The sequence below is a fragment of the Rhinolophus sinicus genome, linkage group LG03 (assembly GCF_036562045.2).
Source record: "Rhinolophus sinicus isolate RSC01 linkage group LG03, ASM3656204v1, whole genome shotgun sequence".
NCBI classification, from domain to species: Eukaryota; Metazoa; Chordata; class Mammalia; order Chiroptera; family Rhinolophidae; genus Rhinolophus; species Rhinolophus sinicus.
This window is the reverse complement of record NC_133753.1, coordinates 58,508,820-58,527,300: the sequence shown is the minus strand read 5'-3', so window position 1 is coordinate 58,527,300 and position 18,481 is coordinate 58,508,820. Positions and strand designations below refer to the sequence as shown.

At 38.9% G+C, this 18,481-nt stretch overlaps 1 protein-coding gene and 1 pseudogene across 2 annotated transcripts in view; one reads left to right on the top strand and one right to left on the bottom strand.

Annotated features, from left to right (window-relative positions):
- The window catches only part of FBN1 (fibrillin 1), a 233,403-nt gene that overhangs the window by 169,053 nt on the left and 45,869 nt on the right, over positions 1-18,481 (bottom strand). For both annotated transcript variants that reach the window (XR_012494755.1, XM_019730687.2), the window contains exons 5-6: positions 16,991-17,086; positions 13,032-13,127 (exon numbers count right to left, since the gene is read on the bottom strand). Coding sequence is in view for 1 of the 2 variants with exons in the window: in XM_019730687.2 (XP_019586246.2) it covers positions 13,032-13,127; positions 16,991-17,086 (192 nt within the window). In the remaining variant the exon portion in view is untranslated. The remainder of the gene's footprint in view (positions 1-13,031; positions 13,128-16,990; positions 17,087-18,481) is intronic.
- On the top strand, positions 81-730 carry LOC109446841 (large ribosomal subunit protein uL1; annotated as a pseudogene).

Sequence of the window (18,481 nt, the reverse complement as noted above, 5' to 3'; positions counted from 1 at the left end):
AATTCAAGAAATAGACTGTGCCTAAAAACTATCTATTCCGCTTTTTTTTTTTTTTTCCAGTTTTTGCGGCGTGAGGCAACATGAGCAGCAAAGTGTCCCATGATACCCGCTAGGAGGCAATGCAGGAAGTTCTGCACTGAAACCAGCACATGCGCAGCAGGGATTTAGGGACAGTGGAGCTGCAGATCAGCTTGAAGATCTATGACCCTCAGTAGGATAAACGCTTCTCAGGCACCGGCAGGCTTAAAGCCACACCCCGCCCCGAGTTCTCCGTATGTGTTTTGGGGACCAGCAATACTGTGACGAGGCCCAGGCTGTGGATGTCCCCCACATGGACATTGAGGCGCTGAAGAAACTCAACAAAATCAGAAACTGGTCAAAAAGCTAGGCAAGAAGTATGATGTCTTTTTGGCTTCAGAGTCTCTGATCAAGCAGATCCCACCGTCCTGGGCCCAGGCCTGAATAAGACCTGTGAGTTCCCTTCCTTGAGGACTCACAATGAGAACATGGTGGCCAAAATCGATGAAGTGAAATCCACCATCAAGTTCCAGATGAAGAAGATACCCTGTCTGGCAGTGGCTGTTGGCCACGTGAAGACGGAAATGATGAGCTCGTGTACAACATCCACTTAGCCCTCAATTTCCTGGTATCATTGCTCAAAAAGAACTGGCAGAACGTCTGGGATTTATATATCAAGAGCACTATGGGAAAGCCCCAGTGCCAGTACTAAGGCAGAGCTTAATAAACCATAGTGCTACCATTAAAACAAACAAACAACAACAAAAAACTATCCCTTTATTCATTCATCTAGTCAACAAATACTAAGCTACTAGGTGCTCAACACTGCAGATAAAATGGGGAGCGAGACAGATACAGTCCCTTCCATTATATACACAAAAGTACTAAAAAAACAAGCAAAAAAAAAAACCACTAACGTGTCATTCTTCTATAAAGCCGCAGGTCATGCAGCATGATTTTATGTGTTGTGCACAGTGGGCCTCCAATAATATTTGCTGTTTAGTTTTCAAGATATATTAGACACAGTAAAAATATATGCCCCAAAGCCCACAAAACCACATGCTATTATAAAAAAATGACATGACCAGACACTATGTTGCTAGGTGGCTTTTGTTATTGTTCACATAAACCATTACAAATGTATCCAGTGACTGAGGTGGTGGCCATGACTTGTCCAAATAGTAAATGATTTATTGATACCAGAATTGCTATTATGACATCCAAAGGCATTCCCTGGGGACAAGTCTGCATGCGTCCACTCAAAAGCATGCATTATCTCAAAATGCTTAATGCCTGAATAAACTATTTTTATGATGTACTTGTTTTATGTATTTTAAGGGCATCTAAGTTCCAATGTAGTCACTTTCCTGGAGAAAACCTAGGGGTCAGAGTCTCTATACTACCACATGGATTAGAGGAAAAGCAATACAAGTAACAAAAGATCCCTCTGGTTTTGAAGGGCATTGGAAACCTACAAGAAGACCTGCCCCACTTTAACTGGGTCAGTATTTGGGGACTCTCTACAACAGATTCTCATGGACAACCTGAGCCATCGGGCTTCTGATGTGGTGTGAAAAAATCTACAGTGCTCTTAGTGCACCCACTATGGGTGTCCCAGCACCACTGCATTTGTTGTGATTTCCTGCATGCAGTGTTCCCCTGCATGCTGGTCCCCGACTACTGCTCTTGTCTCATGTCCCGTCACTCTCCCTCACTGTCTGAACTCTGTCCATAACATCTTCCTTTCGTTCCTTCAAATACTTGGACAATGTTAAGACCTTTACACATATTCTTCCTTCTACCTAGGAAACTTTCCCTCACTCTTCACATGGCCGGTGACGTCTCATCCTTCAGAGAAATCCCTTGACCATGGGTCCACACGCGTTATTATTCTCTGCCCTCATACCCTCTATTTTCCTTTATGGCCTTCACCACATTGGTATTACGTGTCTCTATGTTTTCTTATTTAATTTCTGCTTCCCCTACTAGAATATAACTCCAGAAGGTAGGGGTAAGTGTGTTTTTTCACGTACTATTATACATCTCCAGTCATTAGCACAGTGCCTGGGAAATAATGGGTGCATGATGGATAAACTCACATCTCTTTTTCTTAGAGCAATTTCTTTTCAGCTTATTATCATACCTTTTTATGGGTACATTTAATAAAATTGAACTCTAATGAGTGCGGTTTGAAATTGGTGGGTTTAAAATACCCTAACATTTTGGATAGTCTAGCTTTAGTCCTCTGGGACTAGCACCTTTAGTCCTTCTTATAAAGGTTGCTTAAAGACTGGTATGTGGATTCTATAAGTAAAGGCATCTCCCCATACACCCCTACACTGCTATGCCATATTTATGGACTCAAGTTCTCATACCAACCTAGAAAGTGAATATGTACTCTATACAAATATTCACTTAATTTTGCTGATGGATAAGTTTCTATTATCTCCCAATGATTTCAGAATGCCATGTTTCTAAAATAGCTGAGTACTTTTACCTTTCACTGCTGCCCTTTTCTGACAGTTCTGTATCTCTGTATAGGGCAGTATAAGTAAAAACAAACCTTCGGTTAGTTGTTGTGACAACAAATGGTTTTCAGGGCTACCGTCACTCACCCCTTTATTCTATTTGTACCATTGGAGTTTTAGCCTTTGTTACAATTGCGCCAATCGGGTATGGATTAAAGAAAAGTATGTGGTTAATATGATATCCAAATAAGAATGTGAGGCTTCATCTGAATAGCAGATCCAAAAAACTATGTCGTTCCAGTAAAAAAACAAGAGCTCTAAATGGAAAACTTAGTCACAATGTGGCCTCTAAGTTTGGTGATAGTTGAAAGTTTCATGATACTATTTATAAAACAACACTTTCAACCAAGATTACTCTCCCTTTCATGAGAATGAGAATGTTAAAAGCAAATATTTATTAAACATGTATTGTCTATGTGCCAGGCCCCATACTAAGTACTTTGTGTATTATCTCATTCAGTCTTCTCAACAATCTCACTAAATAGGTGACTTTATTATCCCCATTGCACAGATTAGGAAATGAGGCTCAGAGACACACGGTAACTTTCTACAGCCCCACAGCCAACAAATGGCAGGATTTTCTTCAGAGTCTTAAGTTCTTATCCAGTTTTCTAGGAATGGCCATACCTTCTAATTAGGCATTTTCATTAAAACATTAAAACTATGGTCATGTGATATTAACGAGTTGGGATGAGGACTCCTTTGGTATAAAAGTTAGTCTTGGAAATAATTACCCTATCATTTCCTCCCATTCATAAAAAATAAAGAATAACAACCCAGGAGTCATGAGAACAGGGGAGCCCCGTGCCCATTTCAGGTTGACTCAGTAAAGGGCTACAATGGCTTTTCAGAAGTGTTGCCTTTTGTTTGGTTTTATGATAGCTGTTCAGCTTGGCAGTGTGAAGAAAGAAATGAAGCCTAAACGAGATCTCAAAAGAAGTAGCTCTCATTCCAAATTATGCTATTAAAAAAAAAAAAATCAGAGAATTTTCTATGGTGTTTTAGGGTTGTTTTCCTCAAAGAGGGCAATTCAAACTTCTATTACACACTGCTTTGCAAAGCAAGTTTCATGTCATTAAGATGCATATATGCCTCTGCTTTTTATTTTTCCCCTAGTACAGTTCAGAAAGTTCCAAAATATCCCCAACTTTGCAAGTGATGCTTACAAGTCATTACACAACGAATGAATCAGAATTTACTTCTGGAGGGCCATGGCTTTGTCTTTGTCTTTTAAAGTTCACCAGTTTTAATTTAAAGAACATATCACTGGAATCGCTAACAAAATATGAGGTTTTTCATTGGGACTTTAGGAAAGAAATGATCCCTAAGAGCTCATGCATATTTATAAAAAAAAAAAAAGAAATCAATTTGGGTAAAATTTGCCCCCAAACCTGCAAGCTTTCTTTTGGCCTGGTTGAGTGTCCTACATCAGTGAAGGTCAACAATGCCTCCTATGAGAAGGCAAGCAAGAGGATAAAGGCTCTCCAGGGACAAAGAGAGAAATGGGCCTATTTTGTGAATTGCACCATTAGAAAAATCTTTATTTCCTGAGGAAATAAATGTCCCCATCTACTGTTGACTTATAAAGCTCTTCTGAAACAGTTCAGAGACAAGGGATTGCTGCTGAAGGAATATGGAAGGAAAGTTGGAGAACATATCCTTTCATGTGTTCCACAGAATTCACTTCCCACACATTTCAATTATCAGTATCTATACTCATATTTCCATATGACATGTAGATGTATTCGTGGGTACTGTTGTTCAAAGTACCTTTTTAGAAAATGTTGTATTAAACAAATATGTTTAACATTTAAATACATATCTCATCAACTTCAAGACCACAACTTCAAGATTGCAAATTAAATAAAGCATATCAACAAAGATTGCATAAATACCTACTCTCTTCACAGCACTGGGCTTTGTATTCAATGACACAGAAGTATCAGACAGTTTTTGTTCTTTGGTCTATGGGAAGCACAAAGCCTGGCTGGAAGACTATATATAAATCAGTATTTTATTAGCCCCTAAACTAGAACTTGACTAGCCAAGTTCATAATTCCCAGATCATGGGGTCTGCTGGCCAAATTTACTTTGTAGAGAAAATACTGAAAACGTATATTCATATATATTTACAAATATATTCATATTTGTGTACATACATATATTTATATTTTTAAATTAATAGGTCATTTGTGCCTCATTTGATGAAGAAAATATTTTTAAGAAAACTTAAAATATTGCAACTTCCTTATAAGGCTTCCTAAAAGCCATGAAAGAGGATTCTAGATATTTTTATGTGGATATAAATATTTCAATACAAGAATCAAAAAATGTATATGGAAAAAATATTTTTTGACAGGGTGAATATGCTCATTCCTTACCTCTTAGTAAACATCATTAAAAACCATCATCCCCAAAGACAAGAACTGGGGCACTCAATTATTTTAAAATGTAATTAAATACAAGAATTCATTAGAGAAATAAAAATATTAAAATGGCTGATGTAATCCTTAAAGTAAATGACAAAGAGCAAATATTTAATGCATGCACTGACCATCAAATAGAAATGTGGATTCGGTCCAGGGGGCCAGAGGTGGTGATGTCAGCAGAGTTGCGTGGAAATTAATGGGATTTTGTGGTGAAGCTCCCTATGGTCTGGAAGGGATTGAGGAAGAAATAAGCCTGAAACCTGACCTTGAAAGAGAGGAAATCAACCAATCTATATAAGGAAGCTCTAGCACCAAGTATATCTGATACTCCTAGTTCTAGTAACTAGTGCCCCCAATCAGGTGGCATTCATGCCAACCACATTAAGCCATTGAGAACCAGGAATTTATCACTATTTAATGGGGTAGTCCAGCTTGCCTAAGTGATAGCTCAGAATATTTGAGAACAAAACCTCAGGGAGTATGTGTTTCATACTGCACTAATTTATGGTCAAATACATCCTCTTAGGAACACTAAAGGTAAGTTACTACGTGAAGATCTTCCTCCAAATCCTGTATACATTTAGGCAAATATTCATCTTCAGATGAGGCTCATATATGGATTTAAAATATCTATCTAGAGTATGAAGATGTTATCATAGAGATGCCAAATGACTTTCAAAATGACTGTTAAAATAATCAGAATCTGAGTCTTTAGCATAAGAGTGTTAAAGGTGTGAAGGGGGAGGTTAAAATTAATGGATTTGGAAGTGCTGGATTAAACTAAGTAAAAACAGTCACCTTCCTGCAGGACTCCCAAGAGCTAATATACTAATACCCGCAGTGCCTCTCCAAGAAAGGGACATGTACAGAGTTTCCAAAATGCTATTGACCATGGAAACTTCCTTTCATGGAATCCCCATAGGACTAATGTTCTGCAGAAAGTACTTTGGCACATCATCTGGACCACAAAGCCCCATATATTTGTTCAGTATACATTCATAAACCAAAAACAGCACAGACTCTCTAGAGGCCACAACTACTAGGGAACATAAATACTAAGCATTCTCAGGGACTCTAAATTGAGCATGTAAAATTGGTAAGGGTCTCCAGAATGCTATCCCTCGGATTAAGCTAAAACTGTTTCAGAAATAGACCAGTCTACCCACTAATATATATACACAAAAGAGAATTTTTTAAATCCCTAAACCCTGTCTCATATAGATATTGTGCAGAACCATGGTTCAGCAGAATTGAAGGGTACCACAGAGAGATTTGAAATATACTCTCCCTTCTTTGGAGTGAAGCAAGCTGACTTCATGCTTCCTCCTCTTTCCCATAGGAGGTCTCTGACACTGAGAATGCTGGCATAGCACGGACTTCCTGAGGGTGGCTGTGTTCTCCCTTTTCCGCTGGCCAGTTCTGGCCTCTGTACTCTTTCCCCTTCACCTGTAGTACTTTCCCTCATCTCCTCTGCCTAGCTACATCTTTGCCCGGTTTGGATAATTATTTCAAAAATGCATTTCCATCTTTCCAAAAATAATTTTAAGGGCCTGATGACAAGAACCATATACTTCTTTCTGATTCCATCATAATGCCTAGCTCAGGGGGAAGCCTCTGCGAAATATTTGCTATAGTTGTTATATCTAATTGACATGGCTGCAAGAGATTTTGCTTATCACTTATATTTGAACAAAATTCCACTTACACATCCTGAGAAATTAAGACTCCAATTGGAGGCCCCTGGTTCTGTTTTTGTTTTTTTTTAAATTGGTTTACTTTTAAATATCAGAACAGGCTCTGATTCTCCAAGATACTGCTTTCTTAAAAGCTGAAGAAGCAGCAACAGAAAGAGAGAAAATTGGAGCCCTAATAGAGACCATAGGTGAAGTGCTGATGTTACTAGAAGCAAAATTCTCGAGCTGTGCTGGCCAAGACGGTAGTCCCCAGTCACATGTGGCTATCAGCTGGCCCAAATTAAGATGTGGCGTAATATTAGGTTGGTGCAAAAGTAATTGTGGTTTAAAAGGTTGAAAAATTGCAAAAAACACAATTACTTAAGCACCAACCTAATAAATGCACTGGAGTTCAAAAATTTAGTGTAGCAAAAAGAATGCAAAATATCTCATGAATAATTTTTTTAATTAAAATGTATTGGGGCGACAATGGTTAGTAAAATTACACAGGTTTCAAGTGTACAATTCTGTAATACATTAGCTGTACCTCACATTGTGTACTGAGTATCTATTGAAATAAAACTTTTGGATATATTAGGTTAAATAAAATATATTCCTGAAATTAATTTTATCTGTTTCTTTTTAATTTTCCATGTGGCTACTTAAAAAGTTTAAATTATCTATGTGGCTCCCATTATATTTCTGTTGGTCAGTGTCCCTCTGGTGTTTTGATCATCCAAGACTAAAAAGTGGTCCAAATATTAAATGTGGCTACTGTGTATATTTTTAAATAAAAACTATTATAAAAACTATTCATCTTTTTTAAAGTTTATGAGAGCTAAAAAAAAAGAAAAAAACAGTACAGGTGAAAACTAACTATCACTGAAGATGAAACCACAATATCCAATCTTATATCAAATTTAATAGCTGTTTTAAATTATTCGCTTTGATAATATAAGAGGATGCTAAAATGGACATTTTTGTTGAAGCACCAAGACAACAGATATCACACTCTAAATCAAATGTGACACTGTGATCAGAATTTGCAGAAGTGATGACAGTCTGGTCACAGGGCTTTTAAACTCTCATGCATATCAACAGCATCAAAGTGCCACGGCAGTAAGACATGGAAAGGAATCTACTTGGGAGTGGGCTGAGACTGGTACAGGACCATTTTGTGATGACAAGTCATAAAAGGGGCTTCAAGAACACTGCTCAGACCACATGATATGTATCTGCTGCAGTTTGGAGGACCCTGGGGACTGTCTCATGCATGAAAACTGGCGGGTCACATACTCAAACATGGTTCATGACAGAGGCTGCTACTGTCGAAGTTGGTTTTTACCGCGGCAATTCATCGTGGCAAAAAAAAAGCATGCCAACTAGTCTTGGGCAACTGCAAAGGAAAGCTGATGTGGAGTGGGCTTAGATCCTTTCTCAGAGGGCTGCTTAGAGCAGCAAAGAGGCCTCAAATGACTGGAGGTAACAATGGACGAAAGGAAATGTAAACAACCCGTAAGAACTTAGCCGTCTTTGCTCACATTAAAGAACCCACACGGGAGAAATTCTGAAAGAGCCCAGAAAATTTAATCCACCAACAGAGTGAAAACCAGCCCACCGAGTGGGCTGAGGACAGTGAGTGAGAGACAAAACAACTGCTTTTGATTGCATCCCACCCGTCCTGCACGCGCCTATCGGGCACGTGCAGCCTCAAGAGGCATGGCTGCATATGTTCCCTACATGCATGCAGTTACTCAACCACAAAAACTGAATGTCTGTGTCAACAGATGTATTTCCTGGAACTATTCTAGGAAAATCAAGTTTATTCAATGACCCACCAACTGCCAAATGTTGCAATACCACTTTAGATGCATGGTAACATTTAGGGCATTCGGCCTCTGCTATCTACACATCGGTATTTACTTTCCATTTAGACTAAATACCAAAAATGAGGCTCACAGAGGGCTTGAACATATTTCAGTAACAACAGTGTATTGCTTGTTACCTTCAAGAAAAAAAAATGTGTATTTCACAGAGCTCTGCCTTCCAAAAGCACTTTGAGAATGGGAGTTGGCCTGTGGCATTTTACTCTGGGAACTTTAATAATAGCCACCTAAAAGTTAAAATTATGTAAAATTAGTGTCAGAAATGCAGCTCTGTAAAACTTACTGAGAGAGAGAGAGAGAGAGAGAGAGAGAGAGAGAGAGAGAGAGAGAGAATCCACACCAGTGCAAAGCACCAGGAAAAAATTAGTGAGAAAATCAGCTCCTGGTTCCATGAAGAATTCTACACAAAACTTTCAGAGAAGGTCATGACTCCATTCCCCTTTTTTTTATAAGGTAAGTGTATCCAAATTGCACTACCTGGTTATTATGTGTTTGGATCATTACAGCATGTTAGTCCTTTCCATTCATTAGACACAATACAGACATTGCTTTCCTGGATTCCCCAAATAAATGCTACTCGATTGCTTTCCAGATTGTTTTTTGAAAATTGTTCAATGAAATTGTTAAAAAAGATCTCTGTGCTAAATCAGCATTTTTGTATCATCAGAGAAGTTATGAGGATAACAGTGTTTCTTAAACACCAACTATACCAACTGCACATCTGAGTATGCAGTGGAATGGCAACCAACCTAGTAGCTGTCTTCTGTTCTACTCTTCCATTATTGTGCAAAAATCAAATTAGAAAACAGCTTTTCCAGTTCCATTAACCCTGGCATTCCGTAGAGGAGGCAAGTATGATGAACAAAGACTTAGTTCTCCTTCCATTGTTCTGCTTCTCTGATGGAATGAGAATTACCACCATCCTTTCATTTTTACTCTACTCCCTATTTGCCCCCATTGTTTCTTTTTCTTAAAGCTATCAGTTCAATAATGCTTTCCTCTATACTTTGTCTACTAATAGCCATTAGAACAGCCAACAGACTTTCTTGATTTGGCGAAAATCCAAGTATTGTCTTCACAGTTTAGACTTGGGTAGGAATTTAACACCGAACAAATGAATCAGAATTTAGAAGAATCCATGTCCATGCTTACATTCAAACGGCACATGGTCAGGATCTCCAGATGGGGTAATGATAGAAAACTTTCTGTTATTAGCATTTATGCTTCCAAAAGACTTCACCCTCTGGTTCACATAAAGTTTGACATGACAACATTAATCCAATTCCATGTGCTTTAAGAGGCACGCAAGATAATTCTTTTCACTGCTTTTTATTCTAAGTCAATTTTTGACCCAAGACAACTAAAGTTTGACTATCCACTGTAATCATTAGAACTGACACTATTTTAGATTGTTTCTAAAAACTCAAATGCCTCCCAGAAAGAGGGAAAAAAAACTGGTCACACATTCATTTGAATGTACTGCTGACTCCGTAAAGGTGGTTCCCAGTATGGTTTGGACAGTTATAATATTGTAGGAAAACTACATAACCTTCCATGGTAACTGCACTAAATAACAATATTTATTTTGTATGTCTGCATTTTAGACTGCTGGTTCAGTCCTTTAGAATCCACTTATATGTAGCGCAAACAGACAGGAATCACCCTCTCCCCATGAAATAGATATTAAAATCAATCAAACAGAGATTTTAATCCTGCATTAGATATACCCAAGCAATACTCAAGATCCCTTTCCCTTGGCTCTTAAAATGATTTTAAAGCAACTTAGCTCAACTCTTCCAGGGAGAAAAAACACCTACCTAGCCAAATTTCTGGAAGGGTTATTCCTTAAAATCTATTACTTCCACTCTAAAACTTACAGTTCTAGGTTTCTTCTTATCATTTCTTATAAAATTCTCAATAGTTAGTAATGACCCCTTCCCAGTGAAATCCAAGTACAGCACAGTGATTATGTGTACAGCTTTATGAGTCAGACTGGCTGCGTTCAGATTTTGATGACACCACTTACAAACTTGGGCAAGCTATTTGACCTCTGTTTGCGCCTCTATAAAATGGGACTCATTATAGGGCTTTTCTCATAAGGTTGTTGCAAATCACCAAAGTAAAGTTTAGCACACTGCCTGGCACACTATAAGTACCTGGTACATATCACCTGCTATTACATCAAAGGGCCTTTGTAATTCTCCTTCTTTCTTGACCCTTTGAAGAGTCTAACAACTGCCAAGCTATTTCTTGCTGTTAGATTCTTCAGCTCAGTGCTCTCCTGGTTCTCCTGCTTCTCTTCATGTTTTCTCAGTGTCTTTCTTTTGTTCTCTTCTTCCCCAAGCATATTCATTATCATCCCTCCCCACCTTCAAGTTCAGGTCTATCTCCATCATTTTTCTCATTTTTTTCATTATCTTGAGAAGTCTCATCCACTCACATGATTCACTGTGTTTAATATAACAGCATTTAAGATTTTTGATGGTCTGCATCCTGAGGCAAGAAGTCAAGAGAAAGTGTGATTCCACACTTGTTGAGAGTAACTATGGTAATACACAACTAGCTTGTGTTGTCATTGCCAAAACAGGCACTGACCTCATTTCAATACTAACAACAAATGCTAACACACTGTACCATTGAGCTTAGGCACTACAAGTTTCACTGGTTATTCAAGGCCCAAGCAGAAAAAAGGCAAAAATGACAGGGGTGGGGGTGGGGGCAGCAATCAAGATAACCATAAATGTAAATTTACAGAAAATTATTCTAAGAGAAAGAACAATGAAAGAAACTGAGGGTGTAAAAGAAAACACAAAGAGATTCGATCTTTGATAGAGAATGTAGCAGGAAGGGGCAAACTCAAGGACTAAGAAGCAAGCTAAATGAATGAAGTAGGCAAGATGTATTCATAAGGAGTCATGGAGACTGTGGCAAACTGGAGAATGTAACTAAAGGTATTCATGTTCGATTTTCAAAAGTAAACATTGCAAACCAAACAAGGCATGGACCTTTACTTTTCTTCTTTTGAGTGTAGAGAGATAGGAGATAGTGTCATTGTTACCTACCCAATGAGGTTGACTAGCCAAAAATCTTTTTTTTAATTTATTTTACTGGCTAAAAGCTACAAGTAAGAGGAATTTGCTTTATAATCAGATTGCATTTCTTGAATGACTGTTGTGATTCACAATTCAAGCATGAGTCCATTGTTTGTCTCCATCACAAACCAAACCACTATGCTCCTGGATTAAGATTCACTTATTGGCTTAACGTGAACCAAATCTAGCCAGTATCACCTCCAATGGGTATTTCACACTTTTATTGGCTCTCTGACATAGTTACAGGTGTAAAAAAGTTCCGTGATCTCCCAGGGACAAAGCTGCTTATCCTGTAAAGTGCTTGTAATTGACATTTTAAATGTTCCCTTCCACGTGCATTACATCAGGACAAGAAGATGTTTGTTTGTTTGTTTGTTTGTTGATTGCCAGCTGGTTTGGGTCTAAACACACCCTCTCTTCTGCATATATTCAACATATATTCAACATCTGCTATTGAATCTTTACTTCCCATCTTAGAATAAAAAGATCTTTGTACAACTTCGGATAAAAGTGATGACTGCAGTTTTAAAAAAGTTCATGAGTATTTTTCAATGAATATTTTTCATGAGTTTCTTTTTCAGTATGAAATAAACCTTCTAATCATTCACTATAAAATTAGGAACAAGGAGAAAATGGCTAAGACTGTAGAGACAAGACAATCCAGAAAGCCATAGTTTAGGAGGTGTGGAGGAACTTAAGAATATTACACACTGACATATATTTCGATATCATATTTGCATGGATAGGTCATCAAATCAGGTAGCACATTTCTTTTCACTAGAAGCACGAGGAAGCATTAGACTTGAAAACAGAAAACCCACATTCAGATGAAAGTTTATGATCGTCTGTGCGACCTTCTCAATGGAAAAGTAGGATGATCATACCCACTTCAGTTGGCGGCAATGAATACTGACTAAGCCACACACGTTGAAGCAGCAGACACTCAATATTTCTACAGGGACTTTTGAATGCTGAGCTTGTATGCCTCCACAGCCTCCAATAGATCCTAATAGATCTTTAGGTATGTTTTTCTTCATTCTAAATTTTTCCTTTTCCATACAGATGTTTTGTTTGGAACCACTTCTCTAATTTACTAGGATAATAATGAGCTCAATCCTTACTTATCCTTATGGAAAGTTCTCCTCCTTTTATCTTGATGCCAACTGGTACGTAGGCATATGCTCACTACTGAGTCCCAGAGTCCACTGGCAAGAATTACTGAATAACACGCATAGTCTTAGGGTCATCGTCTTGTCATCCTAGGAACCTCCCCAGTGACAATTCAGAAAGCCCCTCAGAGTTCAGCAAATTCCTGAAGTAGCCACACAAACCCAGTGGATGTTTAAATCAATAATAACCTTAGCCACCAGAACATCTTTACGCTAATTCATTTTTTAAAAATTACCTCTTTCACACTGGGGTCCAGTAAAGCCGTAAGTGCATGCACATCGATTTGGGGCCACACACCTGCCTCCGTTGAGGCAGCCACTTTCACAGACAGCTGTAAAATAAGGAGAGAGATGCTGAGAGGCTTTCTCTGAGAGGACATGCTCTTGAAGTGACACTTATGGTCCCCTGAAAGTACAATAAATATCTAAATAATCACCACGCTACCGTATTTCCCCGAAAACAAGACCAGGTCTTATATTAATTTTTGCTCCAAAGGATGCATTAGGGCGTATTTTCAGGGGATGTCTTATTTTTTCACGTACAACAATATACATTTATTCAAATACAGTCATGTCATCTTCTTCTGGAACATCGTCATAACGTACTAAATGTGTCCATCTGGCTGATGATCTTAACTGGGGATTTTTTTCAGGGTAGGTTTGATTTTCGGGGAAACATGGTACTTGTTTCAAGTAGTTACTGTACAGTTCCAGCTCCTCAAATGTCTCTCACTCAGCTCAGGTAAAACTGCCTGGAACAGGTGAGTCTACATCTGTGTTAATGCTGACAGTTTCTTTCCAGGAAGTCTGAGCAATGCTTTCAGTTCTGTATCTAAAATGGTGGTTTACAAAACACAGCACTGGATGGGAACGACATTTTAGCAAACTGACTCTTTTGCTTATGATTTGTGTTTCATTTCCAGAGGAGAAACATGGGCCTCTCTGTTGTCACCCTGTACAGAAATGCAGCATGTTAAATCACACAATGAACTGGAAACGGCAAAACATTAATACTGACATTCAGTAAGTTATGCACCGTCATGGAGACCCCACTGAGGACTATAACAGAATCTATGGAAACTATTGGTGACATTAGTCCGGAGATGCTTGAGGGAGAGACGTTTTACTGTTAGAAAAGGCATTGAAGAACTGAAAACTCGTGCCCTGCACAGCTCTTCTCTGTACAATTTCCTGCGACTTTTTCACGCATGGCCTCCCTCTAGGCATCCACAGGTGGTGGGCGTTCACTGCCAAATTTGCCAGTCCCACCCACTCTTCAAAGCCCAGCTCATTCCTTCATGAGGCTTCCCTAATCCCTCCATTTAAACTAATTCCTCCTTCATGTATTCCCCATGTGTTTTACGTGTACCCGTGTGGCAGGCATGGAGTTGAGCCACTCAGATCTCCCTCCAAGAGAACGTACAGTTAAGGACCTTAGTTGGCTGGCAGCCGTCAGCTGCTGCACCTTCAGATCTGCTGCAATGTTCACGCCAAGGACTCTCCTGGCTGCTACCACCCAATAACGAAGCACAGCAGGATACTGGAGCCTGAATATTTCTGCCCATCATGAAACTCTCTGCTGGGCAATCTTTGCTCTGGGCTCCCACTAAGCCTGGCCGAGGCTTTCTTGGAGCTGCACTGCAGTTTGAGGTTCCTTCTAAACGACTGTCCTTCCTTTCCAATCTCTTTGCACAGGGGCCAGACCTCCACTGAGGTCTGAAGGATCTTCCCCTCTTACTCCTGCTTCCTGTCCCCTTCAGTGTTCACAGGTCTTTTCGCCAATAAATCTCTGTGCATCCTAATTGTGTCTTGACATCTGGCTGGCATCAGAGGACTTAAGCGTAAATAACCCAATAGCCAAAAATTATGGCAGAAGTCCTTTTTTATCACAAAATTAGAGAGGTTTATACATACTGTTCTTTTTTGCCTCTTAATTCATACGCAGGGGAGAATGAAGAGATTTTAAGAAGATAAGAAATTTTCAGATTGCCTAAGCCAACCTTCCCATTTTACAGATTAGGAAACCAACATCTAGGAAAGGTTTTCTAATTCTGCAAGTGTTACCTGAACGCCTGTTGTGTGCTGGGCCTTGGGCTAAACTTACACTCTCTCAGGGGCACCAAAGGGAGCAGGAAGGATGCACAGCAGCTCGTCCTGATTTCCTTCCCAAAATGCCTTTGCATCATCCCCTGGCCACCTTCTCTCTAGCCATGGCCTTGGTACTAGTTTCCTTCTTCCTGTTCCTTCCTCCTCTAGCATGACCTCCACACTGTGGCCACAGAGATCTTTCTCACTGGAAACCCTTGTATGTAAAGGGTATAAGGCCAGTGTTTCTAGCATTAAATGCATGGGCTGTGAAGTCTAACTGCTTGGGTTCCAATTCCAACTTTGCCAGTTACTCCCTGTAGAGCCTTAGACAAGCTACTGAAGGACATATGCCCCAGTTTCATCTCTTAGAAGGCAATCAAGGCCTGGAACTCAAAGGGCTCTTGTTATAGTAAATGAGTTAATATGAGAAGTGTTTGAAAATGTGGCTAGTACACAGTAGGCATATAGTAAGGAACTCAATAAATGAACGTTGTTTAGTGTTGTTATCTCACTCTCCTTCCCTGGCTCTACTTTAGACAAAAATAGGGTAGGCATAAAGGCGCTCAAAACCTGGCCAATGACCTCCATTCTGACCTTATCTCCCTTCCCATCACTTTCCTCAGCTCTGAAGCTCTAGTAACACCAAAGCACCTGCTACATTTGACACCCCATGTGTGTCATGTTCCACTGCTTTGGCCCATGATGGCCATCTGCCTAGACGGCTCATCTGACAAGTGAACTCCTATCCATCCCTCAAAACCCAGCTCCAGGGTCTCCCACACGGGGGAGGTTGCCCTGCCTCTCCTCTCTCCATGCTACCACTGTAGGCTGAACAAACCTCAATCATTGTTCTTACCATTCTCCAGTGTGTGGACACTCAACCAGGGCATTATGTAAATTTTGATTTACTTATGATAACATTTTTAATCACAGCAAATATGTATATGGCACACATACACAGAGGGTGCCATAAAAATGTATACACATTTTAAGAAAGGAAAAAACTGTATTAAAATTACACAGACGGTAACCACTTTGAATATCACTTGTAATTGTGGAAGTCAAACGCGACTTGTATTCGTCTTTTGTTATTGGTATATATTGAGTATTACAATTTTAATACAGTTTTTTTTCTTTTCTTAAAATGTGTATACATATTTTTGGGCACCCTCTGTGTGGCACACATACACACAATGGCAAAAATTGGAAATGTGAATAAATGCTCATCATTAAAAATTCATTAAGTAACCTATGAAACACCCACATAATGGAGTATTATGTGACCATTAACGTGTATTTTAAAATGTTTAACAATATAGAACATACTTTTAATAAAATATTAAGTGAAAAAGTAGTATGAAAAAGTATGCATATGATATATACCAGCTATGCATTAAAAGACTAGAAAGTAATATCTGGAATGATGGGATTATGGATAACTTTATTTTTTTGTATTTTTTTTAATTTTCCCAAATTTTCTTCAGGATAAATATATTTATCTTTGTGATAAACATAAGCTTTTAAAAGGGAATTTTCATCTTCTGCAAAGCACCGGGACTGAGAGAGTAGACACACAATAAACAGTGTTCGTGAATGAACCAACAAATGAACACCACATGTTACAAGTTATAGTAACAGAATCTAGAATGGGAAACTAGAGAGATGGCAGGTACCATTAATCAAGAGAAAGGACATGTTTGGGGAGAAAGATGAGGTTGAGTTTTAAAATGCTTTATTTGAGATGTTTCTTGAAAATTCAAGTGGAGATGTTCGGCGATCAAAAGGAAAGTATACAGCTGGAATGAACAAGAACTCAGTACCTTCGGTGGTGAAGGCAAATCAAAGGGATGAGGTATGTGGGGTGGAGAGGAAAATGAATCAAACAACACATTCCCAAAGGTTCCTGTCAATACTTGGTGTTAAGTGTGTTGGGTACGTGATCTGTTCACCTGTAGGAGTCACCAGAGATCCATAAAAATGCCCTGTCCCAGGTAATCAAAGAAAATCTATCAGCACTTATCCCTGTATTGTTTTGTTCTACATATCTGTCTACATATTTGCCTACATAGATTTACATCTAGAATGTTTATAACTCTGGTTTACTTACGTTGTCCACAGTGAGTCCCAATGTATCCTTTCTGGCATATACAGTGATCATCGCTGCAGCTACCTCCGTTCATACAGCGAATATTACAGTGTTGGACTTGAAAAGGAAAAAAAAAGAATGATTTAATTTTGCAACTTAAGCACATAGATTGCAATAGTTCACAGGAGTTGATTTGTAGTGATTTAAAGAGAAAATAAAATGATTTGCTAAGATTCATGTATTTATGCAGAAATAACCTAATTGACAACACTAAAGAGCTTATCTTTTGTGTGTGTAAAATCATTCACAATGCAGTGTAATTTTGTTTCTTTGATATTTACTCTAATAGTGCTACATGACTTCCCTAATTTAGCAGAACGTAACACTCCAAATCATTTCTGTAATTATATCAAGAAAATAGTGCTTTGATTAACCGATGGCACAAGATTACCATGGCAATAACTTTTCTGTTAAAAGATTTAGAGTCCCAGGTACGTGGCCAGAGAAACAGTCAGAATGACAAATTCCAAGAAACTTTGTTGCAAGAAATTTTGGAGGTAACAAAAAGAAGAAAAAAAAAATACCTAGAGTGGCATTTAGTAACTATACTGCTTGATAATGGAGACAGCTGGACTTGGCTCAGAAACAGCTGCTTGTTTAAACTGTAACCTTAAACCAAATAAGACCTACAGTGTTTGAAATTTACTCTTTATCACATTGTCACCTACAGAAGTGTGGACTTTAGGTCATAGGTCAGAAAGACCACGGCATTCAGGCAGGCAAGCAGATCTGAGACCAGGAGACACTCAAAGAAGCTGGACCAAAAGATGCATAGATGAGAGAGTGACCGCATGGCATGGGCTCTTATTTCTCTAATGTTTAGGCTGTCTCTATTTCAGTAATTCAGGCATGCTAATGCCACTCTCAAAATCCCAGGCTGTTCCTTAATCCTCCAGAAACAATAACTACCCTACTTGGAGAAGACTGAAGGCTTGATAGAATTCATCATTAATCCTGGTTGACACATCCCTATACAAGGAGGCCAGAATCAAACATGGGAAGTTTGGCTCACTCAGCCCTGTCCTCCAAGCTGTGGGAGTAAATTCCTTGAGAAAAAGGCTCCACAATTTTACATAAGCAAAAGAGAATTCCTTCTTCTTGTGCAAGAGCAGAAATCAGCTGTTTATGAGAGGTGATCAAACAATATGGTGAATATTTAAATTTAAAAAATGTATTACAGTAAAAGACACATTGCCATTAATTCCCTTCAAAATACTCCCCCTTGCTTCAAACACACTTATCCCATCATTCTTGCCACTTTCTGAAGCAGTTCTGGAAGTCCTCTATCATGAGTGTCTTTAGTTGCACTGTTGTGGCTGCCTCAATGTCCTGAATCATTTTGACTTTGGGGAAAAGCCGTAAGTCATACTGTGCCAGACCCAGTGAATAAGGTGGATGAGGACACACCACAATGTTTTTATTTGACAGAAATTGCCATATACCAGAAACAAT